The 26713-nt window shown below is 36.2% G+C and overlaps 5 protein-coding genes and 1 pseudogene across 5 annotated transcripts; all 6 read left to right on the top strand.

Moving 5' to 3' along the window:
* Positions 1-3516: 3516 nt before the first annotated feature.
* On the top strand, positions 3517-4764 carry LOC113782003 (probable F-box protein At4g22030). The gene has a single exon (XM_027327918.1). It carries the CDS (start codon positions 3517-3519, stop codon positions 4762-4764), a length of 1248 nt encoding a protein of 415 aa, XP_027183719.1.
* A 1196-nt stretch (positions 4765-5960) lies between these two features.
* LOC113782002 lies at positions 5961-7270 on the top strand (annotated as a pseudogene).
* Positions 7271-8209: 939 nt separating this feature from the next.
* Positions 8210-9661, top strand: LOC113783524 (probable F-box protein At4g22030). Its single transcript, XM_027329683.1, has one exon. The coding sequence runs from the start codon at positions 8279-8281 to the stop codon at positions 9563-9565; it is 1287 nt and encodes a 428-aa protein (XP_027185484.1). The 5' UTR covers positions 8210-8278; the 3' UTR covers positions 9566-9661.
* A 5717-nt stretch (positions 9662-15378) lies between these two features.
* Positions 15379-16689, top strand: LOC113782001 (probable F-box protein At4g22030). The gene has a single exon (XM_027327917.1). The coding sequence runs from the start codon at positions 15379-15381 to the stop codon at positions 16687-16689; it is 1311 nt and encodes a 436-aa protein (XP_027183718.1).
* A 2014-nt stretch (positions 16690-18703) lies between these two features.
* LOC113783078 (probable F-box protein At4g22030) lies at positions 18704-20158 on the top strand. The gene has a single exon (XM_027329108.1). The coding sequence runs from the start codon at positions 18776-18778 to the stop codon at positions 20060-20062; it is 1287 nt and encodes a 428-aa protein (XP_027184909.1). The 5' UTR covers positions 18704-18775; the 3' UTR covers positions 20063-20158.
* Positions 20159-23118: 2960 nt separating this feature from the next.
* On the top strand, positions 23119-25905 carry LOC113783079 (B-cell receptor-associated protein 31). The gene is made up of 2 exons (XM_027329109.1): positions 23119-23698; positions 25035-25905. The coding sequence occupies exons 1-2, from the start codon at positions 23416-23418 to the stop codon at positions 25406-25408; spliced, it is 657 nt and encodes a 218-aa protein (XP_027184910.1). The 5' UTR covers positions 23119-23415; the 3' UTR covers positions 25409-25905.
* Positions 25906-26713: the final 808 nt, after the last annotated feature.

The following is a 26713-nucleotide window of genomic DNA, read 5'->3' as shown; positions in this document are numbered from 1 at the left end:
CCAAGGACGAAAAATGTATGACCACATCGAATTTGGAAGCATCTATTCTTATTCTTGGGTTGAAAAATTGTTCAATTTTCCAAATTATTGAACATCTTGAGTATTTTAGTGATTGCATGTCAGTCTAATCAAAATTCAAGCAACCTTAATTTGTTCATTCATGGTGTGTTGCAGTCTAGGTGCATTTTCATTGGAAAAATTCTTCTTGTCATTTCAATTATGAAAATTGCCATAATTCTAATTTGCTTTTTTAAGCATTATTGGGCTGAACGCAAATGATACAACAAAGTTGGGCGAGGCCTAATTCATTTTCCTACTCTAAATGGGCTAACTTAGTGACCCCCAGTCAGTCCCAGGTTTATACGTCCACGCACGCGTGACATTTTTTTTTCATTATCCTGTTCTATGCCATTAGGGCACAGGATGAAATGTGAGCCCTGTATTATTTTGCCTGAAAAAGTTAATCATGCAAAATTGTAAGCAATTTTACAGGACAGGGATAAGATCAAACTCTAACAGTAGGCCAGAGCGCCTAACCCATCATCTTTTCTATAAATTCATCCTGCTCTCTTATGGCACAAATAAAAAGAAAACTTTTATTTTATTTTGCAGTGTTTTTGAAAATAATCGCTGCATGCAGAAGATGTAATCAGATTTGGATAGTACATTTAATCTAAATAATACTTCGTTTGCATCATAAACACATTTCCTAACTCACCTTGTTATATTTTTAATTATTTTTTTTTATTTTACACATATCACATCATAAAAATGTTATAATAATTATTTTAAATAATACTCTATCTAAACAAATGTGTTAAAAAAAAACGAAAAAACTTTTTTGAATTGAAAAACTACAATGCAAACATAGACCTCGTCTCACGTGTACGTGGGGAGATGGCAAATGTCTTGACGACTGGTTGAGGAATTGAAATTGGTCAAGCATTGAATGTTTCGGGTCATGGTACCGGTCTCGTCTGGTGACCGCGATCAATTCAATTTGACCAACACACGACACGGGGTGAGATTTGAGACCATTTCACGCGCGCTCTTGGCCTCCAAGCTTCGCACTTCTTGGAACTTCAATTGCTGACACTGACCACGTCGACTGCCAATCTAATACGCCCTTGAAGATGCCAGTAAATAACAAACGCTCATACTTGGTAATCAAATATTGTGATCATACTGCAATCCATTGATATTATTATTATTATTATTATTATTGGTAATCAAATAGCATTTCAATAAATTCAAGAACATTTTGGAAATCTTTTCCTCATCAGTTGATCACCAACTGCTTTAGAGGTGCTCCTGACTTGGTTTTTTCTGAAACCCTCATTTGTTGCAATTGGAGTGGAGAGTCTGAATTATTGTCCAAGGGCTTTTCGTTTCACCTTCAAATTGAGTGTTAGAAGAACAAAAAAACATTAATGCTCAATAAAGAAATTCCAAACTAGCACTTAAGATTCCTGATATTATTTGTTCACCATTCGTTTTCTGGTCTGAATATGCCGTCATTCATCTTATACATATTGGTTTGTTCACCATTGGTTAATTTTCTGGTCTGAATGTGCCGTCATTCATCTTATACATTGAGTTATTTATTCATTTATTTTTTACTATGAAATTGAGACCACATAATCCACATCATCTTCGGATTACCTGAGGTAAAATTATTTGTTTAGTTAATGAATATAACAAACCATGGTGACGAATATGTTTACAAGGAGATTGTATTAGTTTTAATAGGGTCACAGGTGATAGCAAACAAAGAAAGTGGGATAAAATGTGAGATAAAAATTAAAGAGGAATTCACGTAGGAATTTAATGTTTTGAAAATTGGATTGGACCGGCCGGTTCGACCGATCAAACCAGGAATTGGCCAAGTTTTCGATTTGATTCACTATTAGTGTTGATTTATCATAAAAATTGATAAAAATTGCAAAAAATCAGTCGGACTGTTTTACCCGAATTGACCCATGAATCGCAATTTTTTCATTTTTCTCATTTTTAAAAAAAATGAACCTATAGTTTTAAACATAAAACTCATATGTTGAATCTTCTGTTCTCACCCTCAAACTCAAAGATTACCATTTTCTTTTGTAGTTCTATTAGATTTTGTTTAATTTCAAAAGTTTCAATACATTTTGTTTAATTTCAGAATATGGTTGTGATTTGTGTAGGATTTAAAATTTTTTCCTAGTAGGTACAAATTGAGATGAATTTATTTGTTTGAATTTACAATTTTAAAATTTATTTGTGTTTAAAAATATTTAACTTTTTATAAGGTGACGTGTTAAATTGGTCCATGGGATATCTTATTTTGTACACAAGTGTGTGTACACAGACACACACACACACATATATATATATATATATAATCATCGAACCAGGATTGAATTGGTCCGATCAATTGAATCTCAATCTGATCACTTCACCGGTTCAATTAACGATTCGGGTTTCAAAACAATGCTTAGCATGAGATCTTCTCTCACTTCCCACCCATTTCCTATCCCATGTTTCATTATCTTGCCATTTCTCTTTAGAAAGAATCATATTCTTTTTTTTTTCGGTTTCTTTAAGTTCCAATAACTAATTTCAAGGTAAAAAATAAAATATTAAACCAACACAATAAAATAGAAAATTATAAAATACAACGGAACATTTTCATAAATTCTATTTTTCTCCACTTTTTTTAGTTTGTTAGCATCTTACTGCAATTTTTTTACCTTGCTAGTAGTTATTAGAATTGAGGGAAAAAAAGAATTAATCAAATGTTTGTGAAGGTCAAATAACAATGTGACAAAAGGTGGCATAGAGAGTTGGATAAGAAGTGGGACACAAGATCTTTTGCGTCATTTTACTTTCTTTCTTTTTTTTTTTATTTTGCATTTTTAGTCTGGAGTATAATTCAAGAATGGACTTAATTTACATTTGTCACTTAATAACTCTAGGGGTGGATATATGAATTTTTTTTATTGCTAATAGATCGAGAAATTTATTCTTCAACTGCCGTAACATATTTTGCATGGCAATAATCATCATAACTAAATAGACTAGCCATGCCATTGTCTTGGTAATAAGAAATAGTCTTGCCCTGTCTCCTTGCCTCGCGGGCTGTTTCAAAACGGCATACTAGTATAAAAAAAGTTATAATTTGTGACTTTATTTTGGTAGTTTTACGTTGAAAGTCAATCAAGCAGCCAATTATCAGAGGGAGAGATCCAACCTTAGAAACAGTCTAACAACGATGAATCAATTCAAAGGTTGAACTTTATTACTGCATGTCCCTCTTACGTACTGTTCTCTATCTATATATACGTACGCCACCTTCAATCCTCTCCATATCACAACATATTTTTGTACTACTTCACAGTTCAAAATCTCCATATTCTCAATTCATAGACACATTAATTGTAGTCAGATATCCCTAACTAAGTCTTCAATCTTCAGGCGATTTTAATTGTCTAATAGATTCAATTTATCTATAAGAGTTCCTTTAGAATCACCAATTACATGGCAACCCTTCAATCTTCAGCCTTATTGCAATATTCATCACCTAAAATATGCAGAGAACGCACCATCTCAGCGATTCTTGGTATCCCAAAATCAAGGACTAGTAATATCCCCCTCCACAATCTCCAACAAGCTGGACCATTGGTGAAGGAGATGGAGTTGGCTAGAGGTTTCATTGGCCACAAAAAATTTACAAAGAAAAATGATGAAAATGTACTAGCGGATTCATTAGTGATGGCAAAGCTTTATGCAGTGTTGGAAGCAGTTGCAGATAGAGTGGAAATGCATAAGAATATTGGAGAGCAGCGAGACAACTGGAACAGCCTACTTTTGACGTCTATCAATGCAATTACTCTTGCAGCTTCAACAATGTCCGGTATTGCGGCCACAACTGCGGTTAGTGCCGGCACTCCCTTGGCGGCTTTGAAGCTATCTTCCACGATGATGTTTCTCGCAGCAACCGGGATGTTGTTCATAATGAACAAAATCCAACCATCACAACTAGCAGAAGAACAGCGAAATGCTGCAAGATTGTTCCAGCAGCTGCAAAAGCAAATCGAAACAACGATAGCTATAGGCAAACCTACAGATGATTATGTAGAGGAAGCAATGGAGAGAGTTTTGGCACTTGACAAGGCCTATCCACTTCCTCTCCTTGGTGTCATGCTCGACAAATTCCCATCTAAAGTAGACCCAGCAGTTTGGTGGCCTCAACAAGCAAAAGAGTCCGCCCACAAGACGGGTTCGAAAGCGAATGGCTGGAACTCGAAGCTCGAGAAGGAAATGAGATCGATTGTGGAGGTTATAAGGAGAAGAGATAAAGCAGACTATTTGAGCTTGGGTGGAAAAGCCTTGAAGCTGAACAAATTGTTAGCCATAGGGGGTCCTTTATTAACAGGGCTAGCAGCCGTCGGCTCTGCTTTTGTGGGTTCTTCTTCTCAAATTGGTTTCTTGGCAGCCATGCTTGGAGTTGTGGGCGGTTCATTGGCAAGCATTGTAAACACGTTAGAGCATGGAGTACAAGTTGGAATGGTGTTTGAGATGTACAGGAGCAATGCCGGTTTCTTTAAACTCATGGAAGAATCTATAGAGTCTAACTTGATGGAGAGACGGGAACATGGTGAATTGTTTGAGATGAAGGTGGCATTGCAATTAGGGAGGAGCGTATCAGAGCTGAGAGATCTCGCAGCTTCTCCAGAAAACAAAGAAGAAGGTGCTAAGGAGGAGTTTGCAAGCAAACTTTTCTGATAGGTTGTTTGTCAAAATTTGACAAACTCCTGTAAATTTATCCTGTACACACATGAATAGCAAACGTAATCTGTATATTTTCTGACTTGGATTACTAATATCAAATGTGGTAAAAAATTTTTTAATTCTTTACATATCTGAATAGGAAATGTAATCTGTATAATTTTTTGACTAGAATTATTAATCAAATGTGGTGATTCTTTTAATTCTTTCTAATTGTTAATTTTGAGTTGTTGGCATGAATTGCTTCAGTTCAAACAAGATACAACCAGATGTCTCATTTTTATTTTCGTTTTGCATCGACTTTCTCAGGTTATTGGTTTATCCTATTGTCATTGTCGGGTTTCCTTCCTGTAATTAATATATATTTCAAGTCACTGTGACATCGTACGATTTGACCAAAACAACTCGGAGACCATTTCACTCTTCGTCTTAGGCTGCATGCATCTTGAAACTTGAATTACCTTCTGATTGAGTGTCCTTTCGAAACCAAAATTAAATTCATATTCGGACCTACTTGATAAAGAAAAATGATACCGATTACGTTGAATAATGTTGTTAGAAAATTTAAGTGATTCTTGAATATTCCACATGAATCAAAAGTCAGCCAGTAAATCGTACCTAACTATTTTATAAACGAATACCAGGTTAATCAACAAGAGTATTTTGTATGGCACTTGTTGCATCCTTGGGATGGTGTTCTGAGATATGCATCACTATTTCTTTCTTTTGATGAAATACTGAAAAGACTTGTAATCCCATTAAAATAATGTTGCAGGATAACAATCGAATGGTCTTGCCTCGTGGGTAGGCTGTTTCAAAGTTTTCATATACTAAAATACTAATACTAGTTGCTTTCTCTCGTATTATGGTTACACTCAATCCAAGCGGCTCAGTCCATTCATTAGGAAGTCTTTCAATGAGGAGGCGTAGTCTAAACAACGTTCAACCAATTCTACTGTAACAGCTTATTGCGCTACTATATATCTGCTCTTATGTCCATTGTCCTCTACAAAGACTACAATTACATGTATCAAAGTATCAAACACCACCTTCCATCCTGCTTCAAACTCAATCATGATATCTATTGTCTGATTTCAGTCATCTACTTAAAATTGTTCACCCCGATTCAAATCACAAAAATACTGCATTGGATTGGGTTGGACAGCCACAAGAGGTTTGCTTTAGAACAAACAATGGCATCTCTTCAAGCTTCGGCTTTTATATTCCACTCAACATCTCCCTGTCCTTTGTTCAGGCTTCACAAGAAGCGAACACTAAAGGCGATTCTTGATCAAGTCCCTCAACCGGGGTCATCAAACGGCCGCAATGGACGATCGGGGGCGGCGAAGCTGGCCAGGGACTTTATGTCTTTGATCACTGCAACTACTCATGATCAGAAACATGAGGCCAGCTCCAATAATAACAGAAAATTGAACAACATCCATGCTGATGCTGATGGCACTGATGATACTATGATAGTAATGGCAAAGCTCTATGTAATTTTGGAGGCAGTTGCAGATAGAGTGGTGATGCACAAAATATTGGCAAGCAGAGAGAAAATTGGAACAGCCTACTTGTGGCATCCATCAATGCAATAACTCTTGCTGCTGTAACAATGTCTGCTATTGCTGCAACAAGTGCGGATGGTGCCGGTGCTCCTGTTACAGCCTTAAAACTGTCGTCTACTATTATGTTTGTTGCAGCAACTGGGATGCTGTCGATAATGAATAAAATCCAACCATCCCAACTTGCAGAAGAGCAACGAAATGCTGCAAGATTATTTCAACAGTTGCATAATCAAGTCCAAATACTTATAAACATTGGAAATCCTAGTGAAAATGATGTGAAGGAAACAATAGAGAAAGTTTTAGCTGTTGATAAGGCATTTCCGCTTCCTCTCCTTGGTGTCATGCTTGAAAAATTCCCATGTATGGTAGCACCAGCAGTTTGGTGGCTTCGACAGCAGCCAGGGCAAGCTGAGGAGCTGACCACTAAGATGGAATGTTCCAATGGCTGGAACGTAAAACTCGAGAAGGAAATGGAAACAATTCTTGAGGTTATAAGGAGAAAAGATAAAGCAGAATATCTGAGGCTGGGCGGAAAAGCCTTGAAACTGAACAAAGTGTTGGCTATAAGTGGTCCTGTATTAACAGGGCTAGCAGCCATTGGTTCTGCTTTTACGGGATCTCCTTCTCATGGGTTTTGGGCAGCTATGCTAGGAGTTGTAGGTGGTGCGTTGGCAAGCATTGTTAACACAGTAGAGCATGGAGGACAAGTTGGAATGGTTGTCGAGATGTACAGGACCAATGCTGGTTTCTTTCAACTCATGGAACAAACTATAGAATCTAATATGATGAATAAACAGGAAAACGGTGAATTATTTGAAATGAAGGTGGCTTTGCAATTAGGAAGGAGCCTATCAGATCTTAGAGATCTTGCATCTTCCTCTTCTTCTTCCAATGGAGAAGAGCATGTCGAGGAGTTTGCTTGCAAACTTTTCTGAAGTTTTGCGAACTTGTGCGTTAGACTAAGATAACATATCATTTTTTAGGTAATAGACATTTGTTGTAGTTGAAAAATGGTTTTAGAATGGAAGTCACGTATTCGTCATACTCACATGCTCAGCTTTTACAACGCTGGATATTTCTGGACTCGGTTCTTGGTTTTGAATATGTCCTCAGGTTGAACAGTATGAGATAGCCCTAAGGGCTTCATTTATTTAGAAAAATTTAAATGTGGGTGAATTCGGTTTCAATCACTACCATGTGTTAGAACATATTTTTGGACCATAGGTTGTCCACCAACAAAGTCGATGTGAGGGTTCTTACATATCGTCCACCAATATAACTTTCACATTAACAGTTGTATCCAAATTCGAACATATATTTTATGAGAAAGTGGTTGACCCTTATCAATTGAATCAACTTATATTGGTACTGCAAATATGTGTTTTAAGACAAATGCGGAAAGTCAAAAGTTTGAAGATTAATAAGGGATTTCTTTTTCTTTTTTTTTTGGTTTGAAAGTAAACGCTAGAGAGTACAAATTTATTTTGATGTCTAAGTTGAGATTACGCAAACAATCTAAAAACCTGATTTTATAAAAGTTGTGTTTGAGTTGTATGATCATGTATCCCACAGTTGGTGGGTTGTCCACTTCCTCTCCCTTGCCTCTTTGCCCAATTGGATTTTCAAATCCATATTTCTTGGATTTATAATTTTGAGAATCAATCGATTCAGCAGCCAATTGGTGGCCTGAGGTCATTGGTTCAGTGACTTGGTCTAAATGTCTAATAAACCAAAGACCAGAAACAGTCTAAACAAAGAACCGATTCAAAGGTTGAACTTTAGGAGTACATTCAAACCTTTCATTGTCAACAGCCCCCTCTATATATACCATATTGGCATATTCCATCTTCTCCACCCCTTTGTATCATATCATTTCAAGTTTTCAACAAATACAATTCTCAAAAAAACACTTTGCAACCTCTTCTTCAATCACAACCACAAATATGTCAACACTTAACTCTTCTGGCATCCTACACTCATCCCCTTATTCTGCAGTATCCCCCAGTCTATGCAAGAAAGGCACATTTATGTCTATCTCAAAATCACGGACTACAAATATTCCCCTCCCAAATCTCCAAACTAGAGTTTTTGGAGATGAGCTGGAGTTGGGCAGAGATTTGATAATCAAATCTTTGACTGGTACCCTTCTCAAGAAACAGGCAAACACCATTAGAACTGGCAGAGACAGTGCTGATGAATCAGCTGATTCATTGGTGCTGGCAAAGTTATACGCCATCTTGGAGGCAGTTGCGGATAGAGTGGAGATGCATAAAAATATTGGGGAGCAGAGAAAAAACTGGAACAGCCTACTTTTGTCGTCCATTAATACAATTACTCTTGCTGCTGCAACGATGTCGGGAGTTGCAGCCACAACTGCTGTTGGCAGTGCTCCTGTGGCAGCCTTAAAGATGTCCTCTACTCTAATGTTTCTTGCAGCAACTGGAATGCTATTGATAATGAATAAGATTCAACCCTCCCAACTTGTAGAGGAGCAAAGAAGTGCTACAAGATTGTTCCAGCAGTTGCATAATGAAGTCCAAACGGTTATAAGTATAGGTCATCCCACAGACAAGGATGTAAAGGAAGCAATGGAGAAAGTTTTGGCACTTGACAAGGCCTATCCACTTCCTCTCCTTGGTGTCATGCTCGAAAAATTCCCATCTAAAGTAGAACCTGCAGTTTGGTGGCCTCAACAGGCAAACGATTCCTCCCACAAGACGGGTTCGAAATCGAATGGCTGGAGCTCGAAGCTTGAGAAGGAAATGAGATCAATTGTTGAGGTTCTAAGGATTAAGGATGAAGCAGAATATCTAAGGCTGGGTGGGAAAGCCTTAAAGTTTAACAAATTGTTAGCCATAAGTGGTCCCTTTTTGACTGGCATTGCTGCCATTGGTTCTGCTTTTGTGGGCTCTTCTTCTCATATTGGTTTCTTGGCGGCCATGCTTGGAGTCGTGGGCGGCGCATTGGCAAGCATCGTCAACACATTCGAGCATGGAGGACAAATTGGAATGGTGTTTGAGATGTACAGGAGCAATGCCGGGTTCTTTAAACTTATGGAGGAATCCATAGAATCCAATATGATGGAGAGACGAGAAAATGGTGAATTATTCGAAATGAAGGTAGCTTTGCAACTAGGAAGGAGCTTATCCGAGCTCAGAGATCTTGCATCTGCTTCTTCTTCTTCAAACGAAGTTGAAGATGTCAATGAGTTTGGTAGCAAGCTATTTTGATAGATCAGGATTTTCTTAGCCGGACGAACTCGAGTCAATGATTGTGTGTATATACTTGTATATATAACTGACTTTTTTTAAATCTGTAATTCTTTTGACCAGATTTATTAAATTCAATTATGTTTTTCTTTTAAGTATGTTGATTCTGGGTATAAATATAAGTAATTGGTTTAGACTTTGAAATGGTCACTCCATTCTCCACCCAAAAAAAAAAAGAAAAAAAGATAGAGAAATGTTCTTCATATTCAAAACAAACTTCAAGTGCTGCCTTGAGTTATTTTTATTTTTCTTTTTCATGGACATCAATATGAAAATATCTGATGATCATAAATCTCTGAACTCAACTATATATGAGATATCAAGAAGTTAAATTGAAAACAGCAACTTCTTAATAATTTTCTTATGAAATACTTTTCCACATTATTTGTCAAATCTCCTATCCAATTTAATTTGCAACATCAATACTTATGTGGGGTCCTGGGCAGCTTGAAACTTTTCAGCTAATGTGGGACGGTGCTATTCAATTATACTGTGAATTGTGAAGTTAAACATCAGGAAGTTAAACTTTTCATCAATACTTCTTTTGTTTATTCATCTCTGCTAGTTCTAATTTTCTTATGATTATCTATTGTAGCAATCATCCATCTTGTTGAAAGTGCGTTTGTGTACATTTGAAGACAACTTTTAGATTCCATCTCTAAAGAGCTCTCAATCTCCCATCCTCTTTTCTAAGAATTTTGATCTATTTTAATTATATGAAATACATTAAATGCTTCCATTACATACATTTATACTATGTACATTTATCAATTACCACCATTTTCTGAAAATAATTTAAGTTCCACTGGTTGTTCCACAGCAGGGTGCAATTTATTGACCTGCTTCCACGGCAATTGAGAAAGAATCTCAAAAGCTTCCAGAAAAGTTGCAAATTATTGAGCTCTAGACATCAACTACCCCTTGCAGTAGGGCAAATGATGATGAGGGCAAAACGAAGGTGCCCGGAGGGGAAGGGAAGTGGGACGGGGAGATGGGCAATTGCATGGTAATAAAGATACGAATGGTTGCCAGTTGCTTAAGTTTGAGGATCGTAAAAACCAAGGATTATCTTATCTTATCTTATTTGAAGCAATAATTAAGGACCAACCACTTTGATAAATCTCTAACGCATCCAACGTGTTAATAACTTAATATTGTACTAAAATAAAATGAGCTATAAAACACAAAGCATAACTTGGTAGATTACCCAACAAATCAAAAATTAATGCAACCAAATGGAGAAAGGTAAACCAAGCAATCTATCAAACTTGAACTGATCAACCAAAATTCATCTTACTTCGGACTGCTTTAGCTGTTATGTGCTGTCATTATCATAAAGCGAACGAAATATGCAATGTAATTAGAGTTGAAAGATGAACCAAACTATATATTCGATATTCCAATGGAGTTCGACTTGATAAAAACTCGTTCAAACTTGATTCGCTAACTACTCAAATCAAGTTTAAACAATTTTTCTATTCGATAACTTTCAAATTCGATAAAAAAAAAATCGTTCAACCTCAATTCAACAACTAAATAAATCAAATTTGAACAAAATTTCAAATCTGAGGGTGTGAACTGGTGATGTTGATGTTGATGTTGATGTTGATGTTGGCTTATAGCGCTAAGAAACTCCCAAATATGTCCTACTGTGTTAAAGAAAGAAGACTTCCGGAACCTGCAATCTTTATTTCGAGGACAATGGCATTTTTATATTGTAAATGAATACACTCACGATCACGATCACTGATGATGACAACCATATGCAGTTGTATGTGAAAGTAAAATGAATTCTCTGAATGCAAGAAATTTCCAATTCTACGTTGCCAAAAGTGAACAGTTGTGTGAACACTCTTTATCTGCAAATTCCACCATGCGTGTACCAAGGCGTAAAAAGAAATGATCTATGTGTAGCTAGTCTAATACAGCAATGGTAAGAATATCTTCTCTTGAAAGGGCTATATATACTACTGTCCTCTGAAATACAAATTTGCCCTAAAATGAAACCGAACATCAAAGCTTGCCCTTATCTTTTGTTTTATTTTGCAGTGTTTTTGAAAATAATCACTGCATGCAGAAGATGTAATCAGATCTGGATAGCACATTTAATCTAAATAATATTTCGTTTACATCATAAACACATTTTCTAAGTCACCTTGTTATATTTTTTAATTACTTTTTTATCTCACATACATTACATCATAAAAATGTTCTAATAATTATTTTAAATAATACTCTGTCTAAACAAATGTGTTAAAAAAAAAACGTAAAAGCTTTTTTGAATTGAAAAACTACAATGCAAACATAGACCTCGTCTCACGTGTACGTGGGGAGATGGCAAATGTCTTGACGACTGGTTGAGGAATTGAAATTGGTCAAGCATTGAATGTTTCGGGTCATGGTACCGGTCTCGTCTGGTGACCGCGATCAATTTGACCGACCCACGACACGGGCTGAGAGTTGAGACCATTTCACGCGCGCTCTTGGCCTCTAAGCTTCGCACTTCTTGGAACTTCAATTGCTGACACTGACCACGTCGACTGCCAATCTAATACGCCCTTGAAGATTCCAGTAAATCACAAACGCTCTAGGGTCAATATGTGATCATACTACAATCCATTGATATTATTATTATTATTATTATCGGTAATCAAATAGCATTTCAATAAATTCAAGAACATTTTGGAAATCTTTTCCTCATTAGTTGACCACCAACTGCTTTAGAGTTGCTCCTGACTTGGTTGTCTGAAACCCTCATTTGTTGCAATTGGAGTGTCTGAATTATTGTCCAAGGGCTTTTCGTTTCACCTTCAAATTGAGTGTTAGAAGAACAAAAAAACATTAATGCTCAATAAAGAAATTCCAAACTAGCACTTAAGATTCCTGATATTATTTGTTCACCATTCGTTTTCTGGTCTGAATATGCCGTCATTCATCTTATACATTGATTTATGTGTTCATTTATATTTTACTGTGAAATTGAGACTACATAATCCACATCGTCTTCGGATTACCTGAGGATAATGATGGGCTGATTTGGTCTATATTTACTGCCAGGACTTGATGTTATCTTCGGATTACTGCCAGGATTTGGTCTATAATCAATCTTTTCTATGTTTTGTTATCTTGGACTCTGGATGCTTGTCCAATGTTGCAAATCTTGTGTGGTGTAAAAGATCCCAATTTCTCTCCGTCAAATTCATTTGATAATTAGCAATATGATTTTTACCTATTTAAGGGCAAGCAAATGGTAACATTATTTGTTTAGTTAATGAATATAACAAACGATGGTGACGAATATGTTTACAAGGAGATAGTATTAGTTTCAATAGGGTCACAGGTGACAGCAAGCAGAGAAAGTGGGATAAAATGTGAGATAGAAATTAAAGAGGAATTCACAAAGGAATTTAATGTTTTGAAAATCGGATTGGACCTGCCGGTTCGACCGATCGAACCAGGAATCGGACAAGTTTTCGATTTGATTCACTATTAGTGTTCATTTATCATAAAAATTGCAAAAAATCAATTGGACTGTTTTACCCAAATTGACCCATGAACCGCAGTTTTTCATTTTTCCCATTTTTAAAAAAAATGAACCTATAGTTTTAAACATAAAACTCATATGTTGAATCTTCTGTTCTCACCCTCAAACTCAAAGATCACCATTTTCTTTTGTAGTTCTATTAGATTTTGTTTAATTTCAAAAGTTTCAATGCATTTTGTTTAATTTTAGAATATGGTTCTGGTTTGTGTAGGATTTAAAATTTTTTTTCCTAGTAGGTACAAATTGAGATGAATTTATTTGTTTGAATTTACAATTTTAAAAATTTATTTGTGCTTAAAAATATTTAACTTTTTATTAAATGATGTCTTAGATTGATCCGTGGGATATCTTATTTTGTACACAAGTGTGTACACACACACACATATATATAATGATCGGCCCAGGGTTGAATTGATCCGATCAATTGAACCTCAATCTGATCACTTCACCGGTTCAATTAACGATTCAGGTTTCAAAACAATGTTTAGCATGAGATCTTCTCTCACTTCCTACCCATTTCCTATCCCATGTTTCATTATCTTGCCATTTCTCTTTAGAAAGAATCATATTCTTTTTTTTCGATTTCTTTAAGTTCCAATAACTAATTTCAAGGTAAAAAATAAAATATTAACCAACACAATAAAATAGAAAATTATGAAATACAACATAACATTTTCATAAATTCTATTTTTCTCTAATTTTTTTAGTTTGTCAGTATCTTACTGTAATTTTTTTACCCTGCTATTAGTTATTAGAATTTAGGGGAAAAAGGAATTAAAATAAGATGTTTGTGAAGGTCAAATAACAATGTGATAAAAGGTGGCATAGAGAGTTGGAAAACAGTAGGACACAAGATCTTTTGCATTATTTTACTTTCTTTCTTTTTTTTTTATTTTGCATTTTTAGTCTAGAGTATAATTCAAGAATGGACTTAATTTACATTTGTCATTTAATAACTCTGGGGCTGGGTCATGAATTTTTTTATTGCTAATAGATCGAGAAATTTATTCTTCAACTGCCGTAACATATTTTGCAAGGCAATAATCATCATAACACAACAGACTAGCCATGCCATTGTCATGGCATTAAGAAATAGTCTTGCCCTGTCTCCTTGCCTCGTGGGCTGCTTCAATACGACATACTAGTATTAAAAAAAAAGTCACAATTTGTGGTAATAATAAAAAGTGGGACAAAGAGTGACATGGGACAGAAGATACGTTGCACATGTATAATTCATGAATAAGAATAGTAATTAGCACATGTATTACATATGTACTTCAAGTCTAAACAACTCAATTTTTGTTTAAGGGCTATACTTAAATTTTCAGCCATTCTTTTCCATTTTATTTCTAGTTAAATTTAACTCGAAAAATATACTACTTTAGAAAAAGCATTGATCCCTTATACATCTTAAAACGGAATGCTTTAAGAGAAGGATTGGAATACTGAAGAAACGTGAAATGCTAATGTAGATCGGATTGTGAGTCTAGTTGTAGACCACGAAATATATCTAAGAGATACATGCTTATGATGATAAAGAAAAATGATATCGATCACGTTGAATAATGTTATTAGAAAATTTGAAAGTGATTCTTGAAGATTCCACATGAATCACAAGTCAGCCAGTGAATCGTACCTAACTATTCCATAAACGAATACCAGGTTAATCAAAAAGAGTATTTTGTATGGCACTTGTTGCATCCTTCGGATGGTGCTCTCAGATATGCATCACTATTTCTTTCTTTTGATGAAATACTGAAAAGACTTGATAATAATGTTGCAGGATAATAATCGAATGGTCTTGCCTCGTGGGTGGGCTGTTTCAAAGTTTTCATATACTATGAATCTAAAAAAGTTTTCATATACTAAAATACTAATACTAGTTGCTTTCTCTCGTATTTTGGTTACACTCAATCCAAGCGGCTCAGTCCATTCATTAGGAAGTCTTTCAATGAGGAGAAGTAGTCTAAACAACGTTCAACCAATTCTACTGTAACAGCTTATTGCGCTACTATATATCTCTGCTCTTATGTCTATTGTCCTCTACAGAGACTACAATTACATGTATTAAAGTATCAAACACCACCTTCGATCTTACTTCAAACGCAATCATGATATCTATTGTCTGATGTCAGTCATCTACTTAAAATTGTTCACCCCGATTCAAATCACAAAAATACTGCATTGGATTGGGTTGGACAGCCACAAGAGGTTTGCTTTAGAACAAACAATGGCATCTCTTCAAGCTTCGGCTTTTATATTCCACTCGACATCTCCCTGTCCTTTGTTCAGGCTTCACCAGAAGCGAACACTAAAGGCGATTCTTGATCAAGTCCCTCAACCGGGGTCATCAAACGGCCGCAATGGACGATCGGGGGCGGCGAAGCTGGCCAGGGACTCTATGTCTTTGACCACTGCAACTACTCATGATCAGAAACATGAGGCCAGCTCCAATAATAACAGAAAATTGAACAACATCCATGCTGATGCTGATGGCACTGATGATACTATGATAGTAATGGCAAAGCTCTATGTAATTTTGGAGGCAGTTGCAGATAGAGTGGTGATGCACAAGAATATTGGCAAGCAGAGAGAAAATTGGAACAGCCTACTTTTGGCATCCATCAATGCAATAACTCTTGCTGCTGTAACAATGTCTGCTATTGCTGCAACAAGTGCGGATGGTGCCGGTGCTCCTGTTACAGCCTTAAAACTGTCGTCTACTATTATGTTTGTTGCAGCAACTGGGATGCTGTCGATAATGAATAAAATCCAACCATCCCAACTTGCAGAAGAGCAACGAAATGCCGCAAGATTATTTCAACAGTTGCACAATCAAGTCCAAATACTTATAAACATTGGAAATCCTAGTGAAAATGATGTGAAGGAAACAATAGAGAAAGTTTTAGCTGTTGATAAGGCATTTCCGCTTCCTCTCCTTGGTGTCATGCTTGAAAAATTCCCACGTATGGTAGCACCAGCAGTTTGGTGGCTTCGACAGCAGCCAGGGCAAGCTGAGGAGCTGACCACTAAGATGGAATGCTCCAATGGCTGGAACGTAAAACTCGAGAAGGAAATGGAAACAATTCTTGAGGTTATAAGGAGAAAAGATAAAGCAGAATATCTGAGGCTGGGCGGAAAAGCCTTGAAACTGAACAAAGTGTTGGCTATAAGTGGTCCTGTATTAACAGGGCTAGCAGCCATTGGTTCTGCTTTCACGGGATCTCCTTCTCATGGGTTTTGGGCAGCTATGCTAGGAGTTGTAGGTGGTGCGTTGGCAAGCATTGTTAACACAGTAGAGCATGGAGGACAAGTTGGAATGGTTGTCGAGATGTACAGGACCAATGCTGGTTTCTTTCAACTCATGGAACAAACTATAGAAGCTAATATGATGAATAAACAGGAAAACGGTGAATTATTTGAAACGAAGGTGGCTTTGCAATTAGGAAGGAGCCTATCAGATCTTAGAGATCTTGCACCTTCCTCTTCTTCTTCCAATGGAGAAGAGCATGTCGAGGAGTTTGCTTGCAAACTTTTCTGAAGTTTTGCGAACTTGTGCGTTAGACTAAGATAACATATCATTTTTTAGGTAATAGACCTTTGTTGTAGTTGAAAAATGGTTTTAGAATGGAAGTCATGTATTCGTCATACTCACATGTTCAGCTTTTACAACGCTGGATATTTTTTAGGATTTTTTCGCGCATCATATATACATTAGCTAAAGGGTGAGACTTTTTTCATACTTATAATCAAGTATCCTATTTATTTCATAATCGACGTGAAATAAATTCAATAAAATATATAGAACCCATTACTTTATGACCACGTATTTGCTCTATTTACAAAAATTCAAACTTGAAATTAAGTATTACCTAATCATTGATTAAAGCCCTCCTTGGTTTCTTAGGTCATCATCCAATACAGTGTAGTCAATGGGTAAAACCAATATAGTCCACAGATTAGTTGAGTAATGATCAATAGATGATTACAAGATCATGGAAGCACTCAGCAAAAGGAGCAAGGAGTAGCCAATGTTACTCTAGTAAGATAAGTGAAATGTGATGCAAAATCCTCCATGAACGTGGCCAGGTAATCTCATATGGACAATTAGCAACAGGACGAAAATAACAAAAAGATGATAATGGCCTCTCGTCACTCACGAATGCCTTTTGGCAAGCTCCTCTACTTCATTCTAGCAAATTCTTGTAAATAGACATGTATAGCTAACGTAATTTGTAAATCTCTTGACAAGAATGTGATTTTGTTGAGCATTTTTTCTACCGTATCTCTAATTTTTCTGCGCAGAAAAAAGGGCAATAAAAAACGTACAAAAAGGTACGTACCTTGCGACCAACATGCTTTAATTTCCTTCCATGCAGATCAAAGCTATTCATGCAGAACTGATCATATTGTTTCACTTTCGAATTCCCAAAATCTAATAGTTTTTGATTCATGAAACCACTTTAGATCAGAATTAATCATGGATATTTGCAAATGCATTAATCTTTTCTGGTAAACTTATTTATGCATTGTCCATTGAATATTTCCAAACACCAATACCAAAAAAAAAAAAAAAAAAAAGCTTTGACCAATTAAAATGAGATAAAGACCATTCCACGCGCACTCGAGCGATGGGAGCTGGGGAGCTTTCAAACTGCCAAACGGAATTGTCCCTTTCAAACAAACCGCTTCCATATCACCAATTATTGCATAGTGATGAATAAAAAGTGCAGCCACCAAAAAGAAAAAAGAAAAAATATTAAAAAGTTTATATAATTGTTAAGTTTTGTCTAAAGTGCACTGGTGTAGGTATATATGTAAATCATTACCAAAAAAAAATTAAGAAAAAATGTGGGTGGATTCGGCTTCAATCACCACCATGGGTCAGAACATGTTTTTGGACCATAGATTGTCCACCAACAAAGTCGATGTGAGGGTTCTTACATATCGTCCACCAATACAATTTTCACATTGACAGTTGTATTCAAATTCGAACATACATTTTATGAGAAAGTGATTGACTCTTATCAATTGAATCAACTTATATTGTTACTGCAAATATGTGTTTTAAGACAAATGCTGAAAGTCAAAAGTTTGAAGATCAATAAGGGATTTCTTTTTTTTTTTTTTTTTGGTTTGAAAGTAAACGCTAGAGAGTACAAATTTATTTTGATGTCTAAGTTGAGATTACGCAAACATCTAAAAACCTGATTTTATAAAAGTTGTGTTTGAGTTGTATGATCATGTATCCCACAGTTGGTGGGTTGTCCACTTCCTCTCCCTTGCCTCTTTGTCCAATCGAATTTTCAAATCCATATTTCTTGGATTCATAATTTTGAGAATCAATCGATTCAGCAACCAATTGGTGGCCTGAGGTCATTGGTTCAGTGACTTGGTCTAAATGTCTAATAAACCAAAGACCAGAAACAGTCTAAACAAAGAACCGATTCAAAGGTTGAACTTTAGGAGTACATTCAAACCTTTCATTGTCAACAGCCCCCTCTATATATACCATATTGCAATATTCCATCTTCTCCACCACTTTGTGTCATATCATTTCAAGTTTTCAACAAATACAATTCTCAAAAAAACACTTTGCAACCTCTTCTTCAATCACAAGCACAAATATGTCAACACTTAACACTTCTGGCATCCTACACTCATCTCCCTATTCTGCAGTATCCCCCAGTCTATGCAAGAAAGGCACATTTATGTCTATCTCAAAATCACGGACTACAAATATTCCCCTCCCAAATCTCCAAACTAGAGTTTTTGGAGATGAGCTGGAGTTGGGCAGAGATTTGATAATCAAATCTTTGACTGGTACCCTTCTCAAGAAACAGGCAAACACCATTAGAACTGGCAGAGACAGTGCTGATGAATCAGCTGATTCATTGGTGCTGGCAAAGTTATACGCCATCTTGGAGGCAGTTGCGGATAGAGTGGAGATGCATAAAAATATTGGGGAGCAGAGAAAAAACTGGAACAGCCTACTTTTGTCGTCCATTAATACAATTACTCTTGCTGCTGCAACGATGTCGGGAGTTGCAGCCACAACTGCTGTTGGCAGTGCTCCTGTGGCAGCCTTAAAGATGTCCTCTACTCTAATGTTTCTTGCAGCAACTGGGATGCTATTGATAATGAATAAGATTCAACCCTCCCAACTTGTAGAGGAGCAAAGAAGTGCTACAAGATTGTTCCAGCAGTTGCATAATGAAGTCCAAACGGTTATAAGTATAGGTCATCCCACAGACAAGGATGTAAAGGAAGCAGTGGAGAAAGTTTTGGCACTTGACAAGGCCTATCCACTTCCTCTCCTTGGTGTCATGCTCGAAAAATTCCCATCTAAAGTAGAACCTGCAGTTTGGTGGCCTCAACAGGCAAACGATTCCTCCCACAAGACGGGTTCGAAATCGAATGGCTGGAGCTCGAAGCTTGAGAAGGAAATGAGATCAATTGTTGAGGTTCTAAGGATTAAGGATGAAGCAGAATATCTAAGGCTGGGTGGGAAAGCCTTAAAGTTTAACAAATTGTTAGCCATAAGTGGTCCCTTTTTGACTGGCATTGCTGCCATTGGTTCTGCTTTTGTGGGCTCTTCTTCTCATATTGGTTTCTTGGCGGCCATGCTTGGAGTCGTGGGCGGCGCATTGGCAAGCATCGTCAACACATTCGAGCATGGAGGACAAATTGGAATGGTGTTTGAGATGTACAGGAGCAATGCCGGGTTCTTTAAACTTATGGAGGAATCCATAGAATCCAATATGATGGAGAGACGAGAAAATGGTGAATTATTCGAAATGAAGGTAGCTTTGCAACTAGGAAGGAGCTTATCCGAGCTCAGAGATCTTGCATCTGCTTCTTCTTCTTCAAACGAAGTTGAAGATGTCAATGAGTTTGGTAGCAAGCTATTTTGATAGATCAGGATTTTCTTAGCCGGACGAACTCGAGTCAATGATTGTGTGTATATACTTGTATATATAACTGACTTTTTTTAAATCTGTAATTCTTTTGACCAGATTTATTAAATTCAATTATGTTTTTCTTTTAAGTATGTTGATTCTGGGTATAAATATAAGTAATTGGTTTAGACTTTGAAATGGTCACTCCATTCTCCACCCAAAAAAAAAAGGAAAAAAAGATAGAGAAATGTTCTTCATATTCAAAACAAACTTCAAGTGCTGCCTTGAGTTATTTTTATTTTTCTTTTTCATGGACATCAATATGAAAATATCTGATGATCATAAATCTCTGAACTCAACTATATATGAGATATCAAGAAGTTAAATTGAAAACAGCAACTTCTTAATAATTTTCTTATGAAATACTTTTCCACATTATTTGTCAAATCTCCTATCCAATTTAATTTGCAACATCAATACTTATGTGGGGTCCTGGGCAGCTTGAAACTTTTCAGCTAATGTGGGACGGTGCTATTCAATTATACTGTGAATTGTGAAGTTAAACATCAGGAAGTTAAACTTTTCATCAATACTTCTTTTGTTTATTCATCTCTGCTAGTTCTAATTTTCTTATGATTATCTATTGTAGCAATCATCCATCTTGTTGAAAGTGCGTTTGTGTACATTTGAAGACAACTTTTAGATTCCATCTCTAAAGAGCTCTCAATCTCCCATCCTCTTTTCTAAGAATTTTGATCTATTTTAATTATATGAAATACATTAAATGCTTCCATTACATACATTTATACTATGTACATTTATCAATTACCACCATTTTCTGAAAATAATTTAAGTTCCACTGGTTGTTCCACAGCAGGGTGCAATTTATTGACCTGCTTCCACGGCAATTGAGAAAGAATCTCAAAAGCTTCCAGAAAAGTTGCAAATTATTGAGCTCTAGACATCAACTACCCCTTGCAGTAGGGCAAATGATGATGAGGGCAAAACGAAGGTGCCCGGAGGGGAAGGGAAGTGGGACGGGGAGATGGGCAATTGCATGGTAATAAAGATACGAATGGTTGCCAGTTGCTTAAGTTTGAGGATCGTAAAAACCAAGGATTATCTTATCTTATCTTATTTGAAGCAATAATTAAGGACCAACCACTTTGATAAATCTCTAACGCATCCAACGTGTTAATAACTTAATATTGTACTAAAATAAAATGAGCTATAAAACACAAAGCATAACTTGGTAGATTACCCAACAAATCAAAAATTAATGCAACCAAATGGAGAAAGGTAAACCAAGCAATCGATCAAACTTGAACTGATCAACCAAAATCCATCTGACTTTTGACTACTTTAGCTGTTGGGTAGGTAATTCTAAAGTCTAACCTTTATGTGCTGTCATTATCATAAAGCGTACGAAATATGCAATGTAATTAGGGTCGAAAGATGAACCAAATTACTCGATATTCGAATGAAGTTCGACTTGATAAGAGCTCGTTCAAACTTGATTCGCTAATTAGTCAAATCAAGTTTAAACAATGTTTTCTATTCGATAACTTTCAAATTCGATAAAAAAAAAAAAATTCGTTCAAACTTGAATATTCAATAACTAAATAAATCAAATTTGAACAAAATTTCAAAATTGAGGGTGTGAACTGGTGATGTTGACGTTGATGTTGGCTTATAGCATTAAGAAACTCCCAAATATATCCTATCATGTTAAAGAAAGAAGACTTCCGGAACCTGCATTCTTTAATTCGAGGACAATGCCATTTTTATATTGTTAATGAATACACTCACGATAACTGATGATGACAACCATATGCAGTTGCATGTGAAAGTAAAATGAATTCTCTGAATGCAAGAAATTTCCAATTCTACGTTGCCAAAAGTGAACAGCTGTGTGAACACTCTTTATCTGCAAATTCCACCATGCGTGTATCAAGGCGTAAAGAGAAATGATCTATGTGTAGTCAAATACAGCAATGGTAAGAATATCTTCTCTTGAAAGGGCTATACATACTACTGTCATCTGAAATACAAATTTGCACCTAAAATGAAACCGAACATCAAAGTTTCCCCTTATATTTCATATGGAAAAAAAATTGCCTCAAAATTATTAATTGGAGCAAAATCGACAAGGGTTTTAACTTAACCCTTAAACTAGCTAGTAAAGAAGCCACATATCGAAGGAAAGAGAGCACTTTTGCACATCCTTCACACGAGTAATGCCTTTCCATGCCTAGTAACTTGTTCAATAATTTCTCACACTTTATCCCAGGTTGTGCGCAAACTATTGGCCAAGAATAGCCATGTACATTTTTTTCTTTCATTCGAGCAAGTCTTTTCTTACCCTAGAATTGAAATTTTTGAGAGAAGGAATAAGGAAAAGGAAAAAAAATAAAACAGCTAAAGGAAAAAGAAAAAAGAAAAAACTAGACGCAAAAATAATACTACTAAAGAAATTATGTGTAGAGTAGGGATGGCAGCGTAGCGGATTTGAGGCGGGGGATCCCACCCCACTGCCCATTAATTTCCCTCACCCCCGCTCCGCCGTGCTTCCCCCGCGGGGCTAATAAAAATTTGTTATATAATTTTATTATAATCAAATTTTAATAAATAATCAAGTATTTAAATATTAACACATTGCAAAGTTATTATCCGTTGTAATTTCACAATTGAAACTCATAAAAACAATCAAACAAAAGTTATTTGAATATAATCTAACATGACGAAACAAATACAACTAAAGTAGTCAAGTTTTTACTTTTGATACAAATATAATCACTAAATCATTATTGTACTTGTGCCAAAAGTGATTGTATTTGTGCCAAAAGTGAAAACTTGACTACTTTAATTATATTTATTTCATCATGTTGGATTGTATTCAAATAATTTTTGTTTGATTGTTTTTGTAAGTTTCTATTGTGAAATTATAATGAATAATAATTTAATGATGTGTTGATATTTTAGTACTTAATTATTTACTAAAATTTAATTTTAATAAAATTATATAATAAATTTTTACTAACTCCCACGAGGAAAGAGGGGCGGGGCGGGGCGGAGCAGGGGAGTGGAGTGCGAGAGACAGGGGACGGGCACCCCGCTCCAACTCCGCCCCATTGCCATCCTTACACATCACTATGATGACCAAACACCAAAAGCCAATAGAGCTTCCATCTTCTTCCTCCCCTGCTGATGTCCATCTCTCTTCCTCTTTTTGAATAATTCTTCTGATTCAATCCTTAAGAAATCCTTGAATCCAAATCACTTAACAAATCCCTTCATTCATATGATCTAAAGTCGAGAAAAAAGTTGAAAAAAGAAAGAGAAGAAAGAACAAGGAGAAGGGGAAAAAGATGATTCGATTACTGTTTAGTTTGATATTCGCAGAGATGGCCTTGATCGTGATCTTCGTCTTTAAAACCCCCTTGAGGAAGTTGGTGATAATGGGCATCGATCGGGTCAAAAGGGGTCGCGGTCCAACCGTAGTCAAGGCTGTTGCCGGGACCCTTTTTGTGGTTATGATGTCCAGCGGCTACAATGCGGTGGCGATCCACAACCGTTGGTCTCAAGATGCCGATATAAATCCGACGGATCAGATTCTTTTTGCGAACTACCTACTTGAAGCCTCTCTTATGGGTAAATTTACCTTACAACCTTGCAATATGCATATCTGTGTAGGGTGTATGCTGTAGAATTTTGGTAACGAAGGGAAAGCGATTGTGAATTTGACTCTGAGGAAAAAATAATGAAGTGTTACTCAAGTAAGAAGGTGGTAATGTTGGGTTGTAGATTTCGCCAGGGAACTTGTGAACATGTTACTATCTTTATATAATGGTCTCATGTTTTTGTTATGCAATGCTTTCTGATTTCTGATAATGTGATTTTTCCCCTTTTATCACTATAAAAATGTGATCTTGTTCGTATTAGTTTTTATGACCTCAAATTTTTAAGAGTAAGGATTATACTTGATCATCTGGTGTCTGATGGTGTTGAAGTTGGATAAATCAAATCTGCTGTTGGCTGCGGTCTTTCTATTTTTTTCTTTATCTTTTTAATTCTTTTCGGCCTCATATGATATATTTGTGCTGAGTGTCTTAATCAAGTGATTTAGTGTGTGCTAGTGCTCTGCGATGATTACTTAGTATTTGGTTATAGTGGTGGGATTAAGATGTGAAGCTTAAGAAAAGGTTGGAAGAAGAGCAGGGGAATTACATGTCAGGCCTTTTAGGATGGCCTCTGACTTAAACAAACACTAATCATGCAGGGAAAAAGAAAAGAAGGTAAATTTAGTATGCTTTTCTTGGGAGGCCTAGCCAGGATGCAGAACTTTCCTCTTTACTAAATCCATTGTAAGTTTATAAAACACGTCTGCTTCTGAAGTTTTTTTAATTGTATAATTACATGCATTAAGTTGCTATATAATTCAAGTCATGCTGTTGTAGGAAAAACACGAGTCACGAGTTGTTAAACATTATGAGGTAAGCTATCAGATCTACGCACAAAGCTATGATGATATTTGCATAAATCGAGGTCATTTATGATTCATAAATCCAACTTCTGAGGCTTATCTTTGACTTTTCAATTTCCATGGTAGATTGAGATGCATTGTACTTGATAAGATTTCCTCAGAACTCCTATGTGTTTTCTACAAGTTGGAAGGACTAGTAATCCTTGGTTCTTTTATGTGTGAATTACAATTCTCCAGTTCACAAACTTTTGTTGCTTTTTGAAGCTGCATGATTGTAAATTTGAAAGTTGACTTTTTCTTTCCTGAACTTGTTAAAACCCCAATAAACACAGACATACTAGCCAACGTAATTTTTTTTAAGGTAGAATCAGAATAAATGTGAGGATTGCAATTCGCTTTATATTTGCTGCACCTCCTGTAATTTTCAGGCAGCGTTCCAATTTTCAACTGGCTTTTTTTTTCTGGTCTTGATGTGTACTTAAATTATCCATGTTTTTGCTGCAGGGTTTTCCCTTTTCCTTGCATTCATGATTGACAGGCTACACCATTATATCAGAGAACTGCGGATACGAAGGAAAAGTATGGAAGCTGGAAAGAAACAAAACCGGATTTCTGATGATGGGAAGAATGGTGACTTTAAAGCATTGGAAGAAGAATCAGCTGCATTGCGGGCAAAGGTTAAGAACTTGGAAGCAGAGCTTGATGAAAAGACTAAAGAAGCAAGTAGTGCTGAAGCCAATAAATTGGCTTTGAAAAAGCAATCAGAAGGTTTTCTCCTTGAATATGACCGGTTGCTTGAGGAAAATCAAAGCCTTCGAAGTCAGTTGCAATCCTTGGATAGGAGAATCTCACACTCAGATAGCAAGAAGATTATGTAACAAACAATGACTAAAGCTATTCCTTGAGTATCTAATAGTTTCTACATTTCTTACAGCTTTTTGCTATAGGTTCCCTGACACTTGAAAAAGCCGGGAGACAGGTTGAAAGGGGAAGACATTGAATGAGTTGGATCTTTGGTGTTGTCACACTAGCTAATTTTTCTAGACAAATGAGTCAGTACTGGTTGCGTTCTTTCTTTCTGAAAGACTGATTCATTGTTTTGTATTGCTCTTAGTTAGACTTGAGAAAATTTGATCACTATGGCAAGAAAGCTAGGATTCAAGACTTTGTCATGGGTCCTATTTCACAAATTGGATTAGGCGTGACAATACGACCAGGAATTGAGAATTCTGTTGGTATTGATAATCTTCTTCTCTTTGGATTTTCTGATTGGAAATTCTGGATTGATTCTATTTGATATCTGAATGGAAAACAATGAAGGGAGATAACTGGTGTATCTACCATGTTATTCCCTTGACCAGATGTCTTAATGTAATCCAATTTTATATAATGTCTCTTAAGCTAGGCAACAACTGACATTGCTGATTCCCCTGGAAATCACGATTTTTTGTCTTCCTGATTATATGTGCATATTGATTGCGGTTGCGCTTGCCAAGAAAAAGTTGTGGTTGTGACCAGTAAACGGGGTTATATTATCTCTGGTGAAATGCGATTCTTGTGGAAAGTATGGAAATTGTTCAAGAATCAAATTATAAACCTTTCTCTTTCTTTTGTTTATTTCGATACAAGGTTAAAAGGAACAAAATGGGAAATTGGGAACAACACGCATAATTTACAACTCAATTCAACAAACTAACATATCTAATTATCTATGGTAGGGTGAACGCTACCATATGGTCAGAAGAAAGTCACCCAAAATAAGATTTGAATTGAAAACGTCCAGCACTTAAAATTTCAAACTTGACCGCTGGTAAACCTTAGGTAAGGGTCATTTTCCCACGGCAGCGGTCCAGTTTGGAATGCAGTAATGATCATCAAGCCTAGAAAAATAAGAACTGAGGTGGCTGACAAGAAAAGCATCAAACCAGAAGCCGTCACGCCTTCAATCTGTCCTGCATACTCTTCTGAGGCTAGTGCTAGGAAGGTTACAGGAAATGAGTAAACCCACCAAGCAACATTGTACCTTTTCATTGATTTCTTGAATAGTGCAGGTCGAGAAGCCTGAATATAAAGAAGAATAAGGATTAGACATTATATTTATAGCAGATGTTGGAATGCAAACTCTAGCGAATTTTTGAAAAGCAATTCGAACAAAAACCATTGGGTTAAAAATAAAATAATCT

The sequence above is a fragment of the Coffea eugenioides genome, chromosome 9 (genome assembly GCF_003713205.1).
Source record: "Coffea eugenioides isolate CCC68of chromosome 9, Ceug_1.0, whole genome shotgun sequence".
NCBI lineage: Eukaryota > Viridiplantae > Streptophyta > Magnoliopsida > Gentianales > Rubiaceae > Coffea > Coffea eugenioides.
The sequence above is the reverse complement of the archived record's forward strand: the minus strand, read 5'-3'. Positions and strand labels throughout refer to the sequence as shown.

Excerpts from the sequence above, each read along its gene's own strand:
- LOC113782003 (XM_027327918.1), top strand. The coding sequence starts at position 3,517 with ATGGCAACCCTTCAATCTTCAGCCTTATTGCAATATTCATCACCTAAA.
- LOC113783524 (XM_027329683.1), top strand. The coding sequence starts at position 8,279 with ATGTCAACACTTAACTCTTCTGGCATCCTACACTCATCCCCTTATTCT.
- LOC113782001 (XM_027327917.1), top strand. The coding sequence starts at position 15,379 with ATGGCATCTCTTCAAGCTTCGGCTTTTATATTCCACTCGACATCTCCC.
- LOC113783078 (XM_027329108.1), top strand. The coding sequence starts at position 18,776 with ATGTCAACACTTAACACTTCTGGCATCCTACACTCATCTCCCTATTCT.
- LOC113783079 (XM_027329109.1), top strand. The coding sequence starts at position 23,416 with ATGATTCGATTACTGTTTAGTTTGATATTCGCAGAGATGGCCTTGATC. Across the intron at positions 23,699-25,034 it reads ACTTGAAGCCTCTCTTATGG|GGTTTTCCCTTTTCCTTGCA; the intron begins GTAAATTTACCT and ends TTTTTGCTGCAG.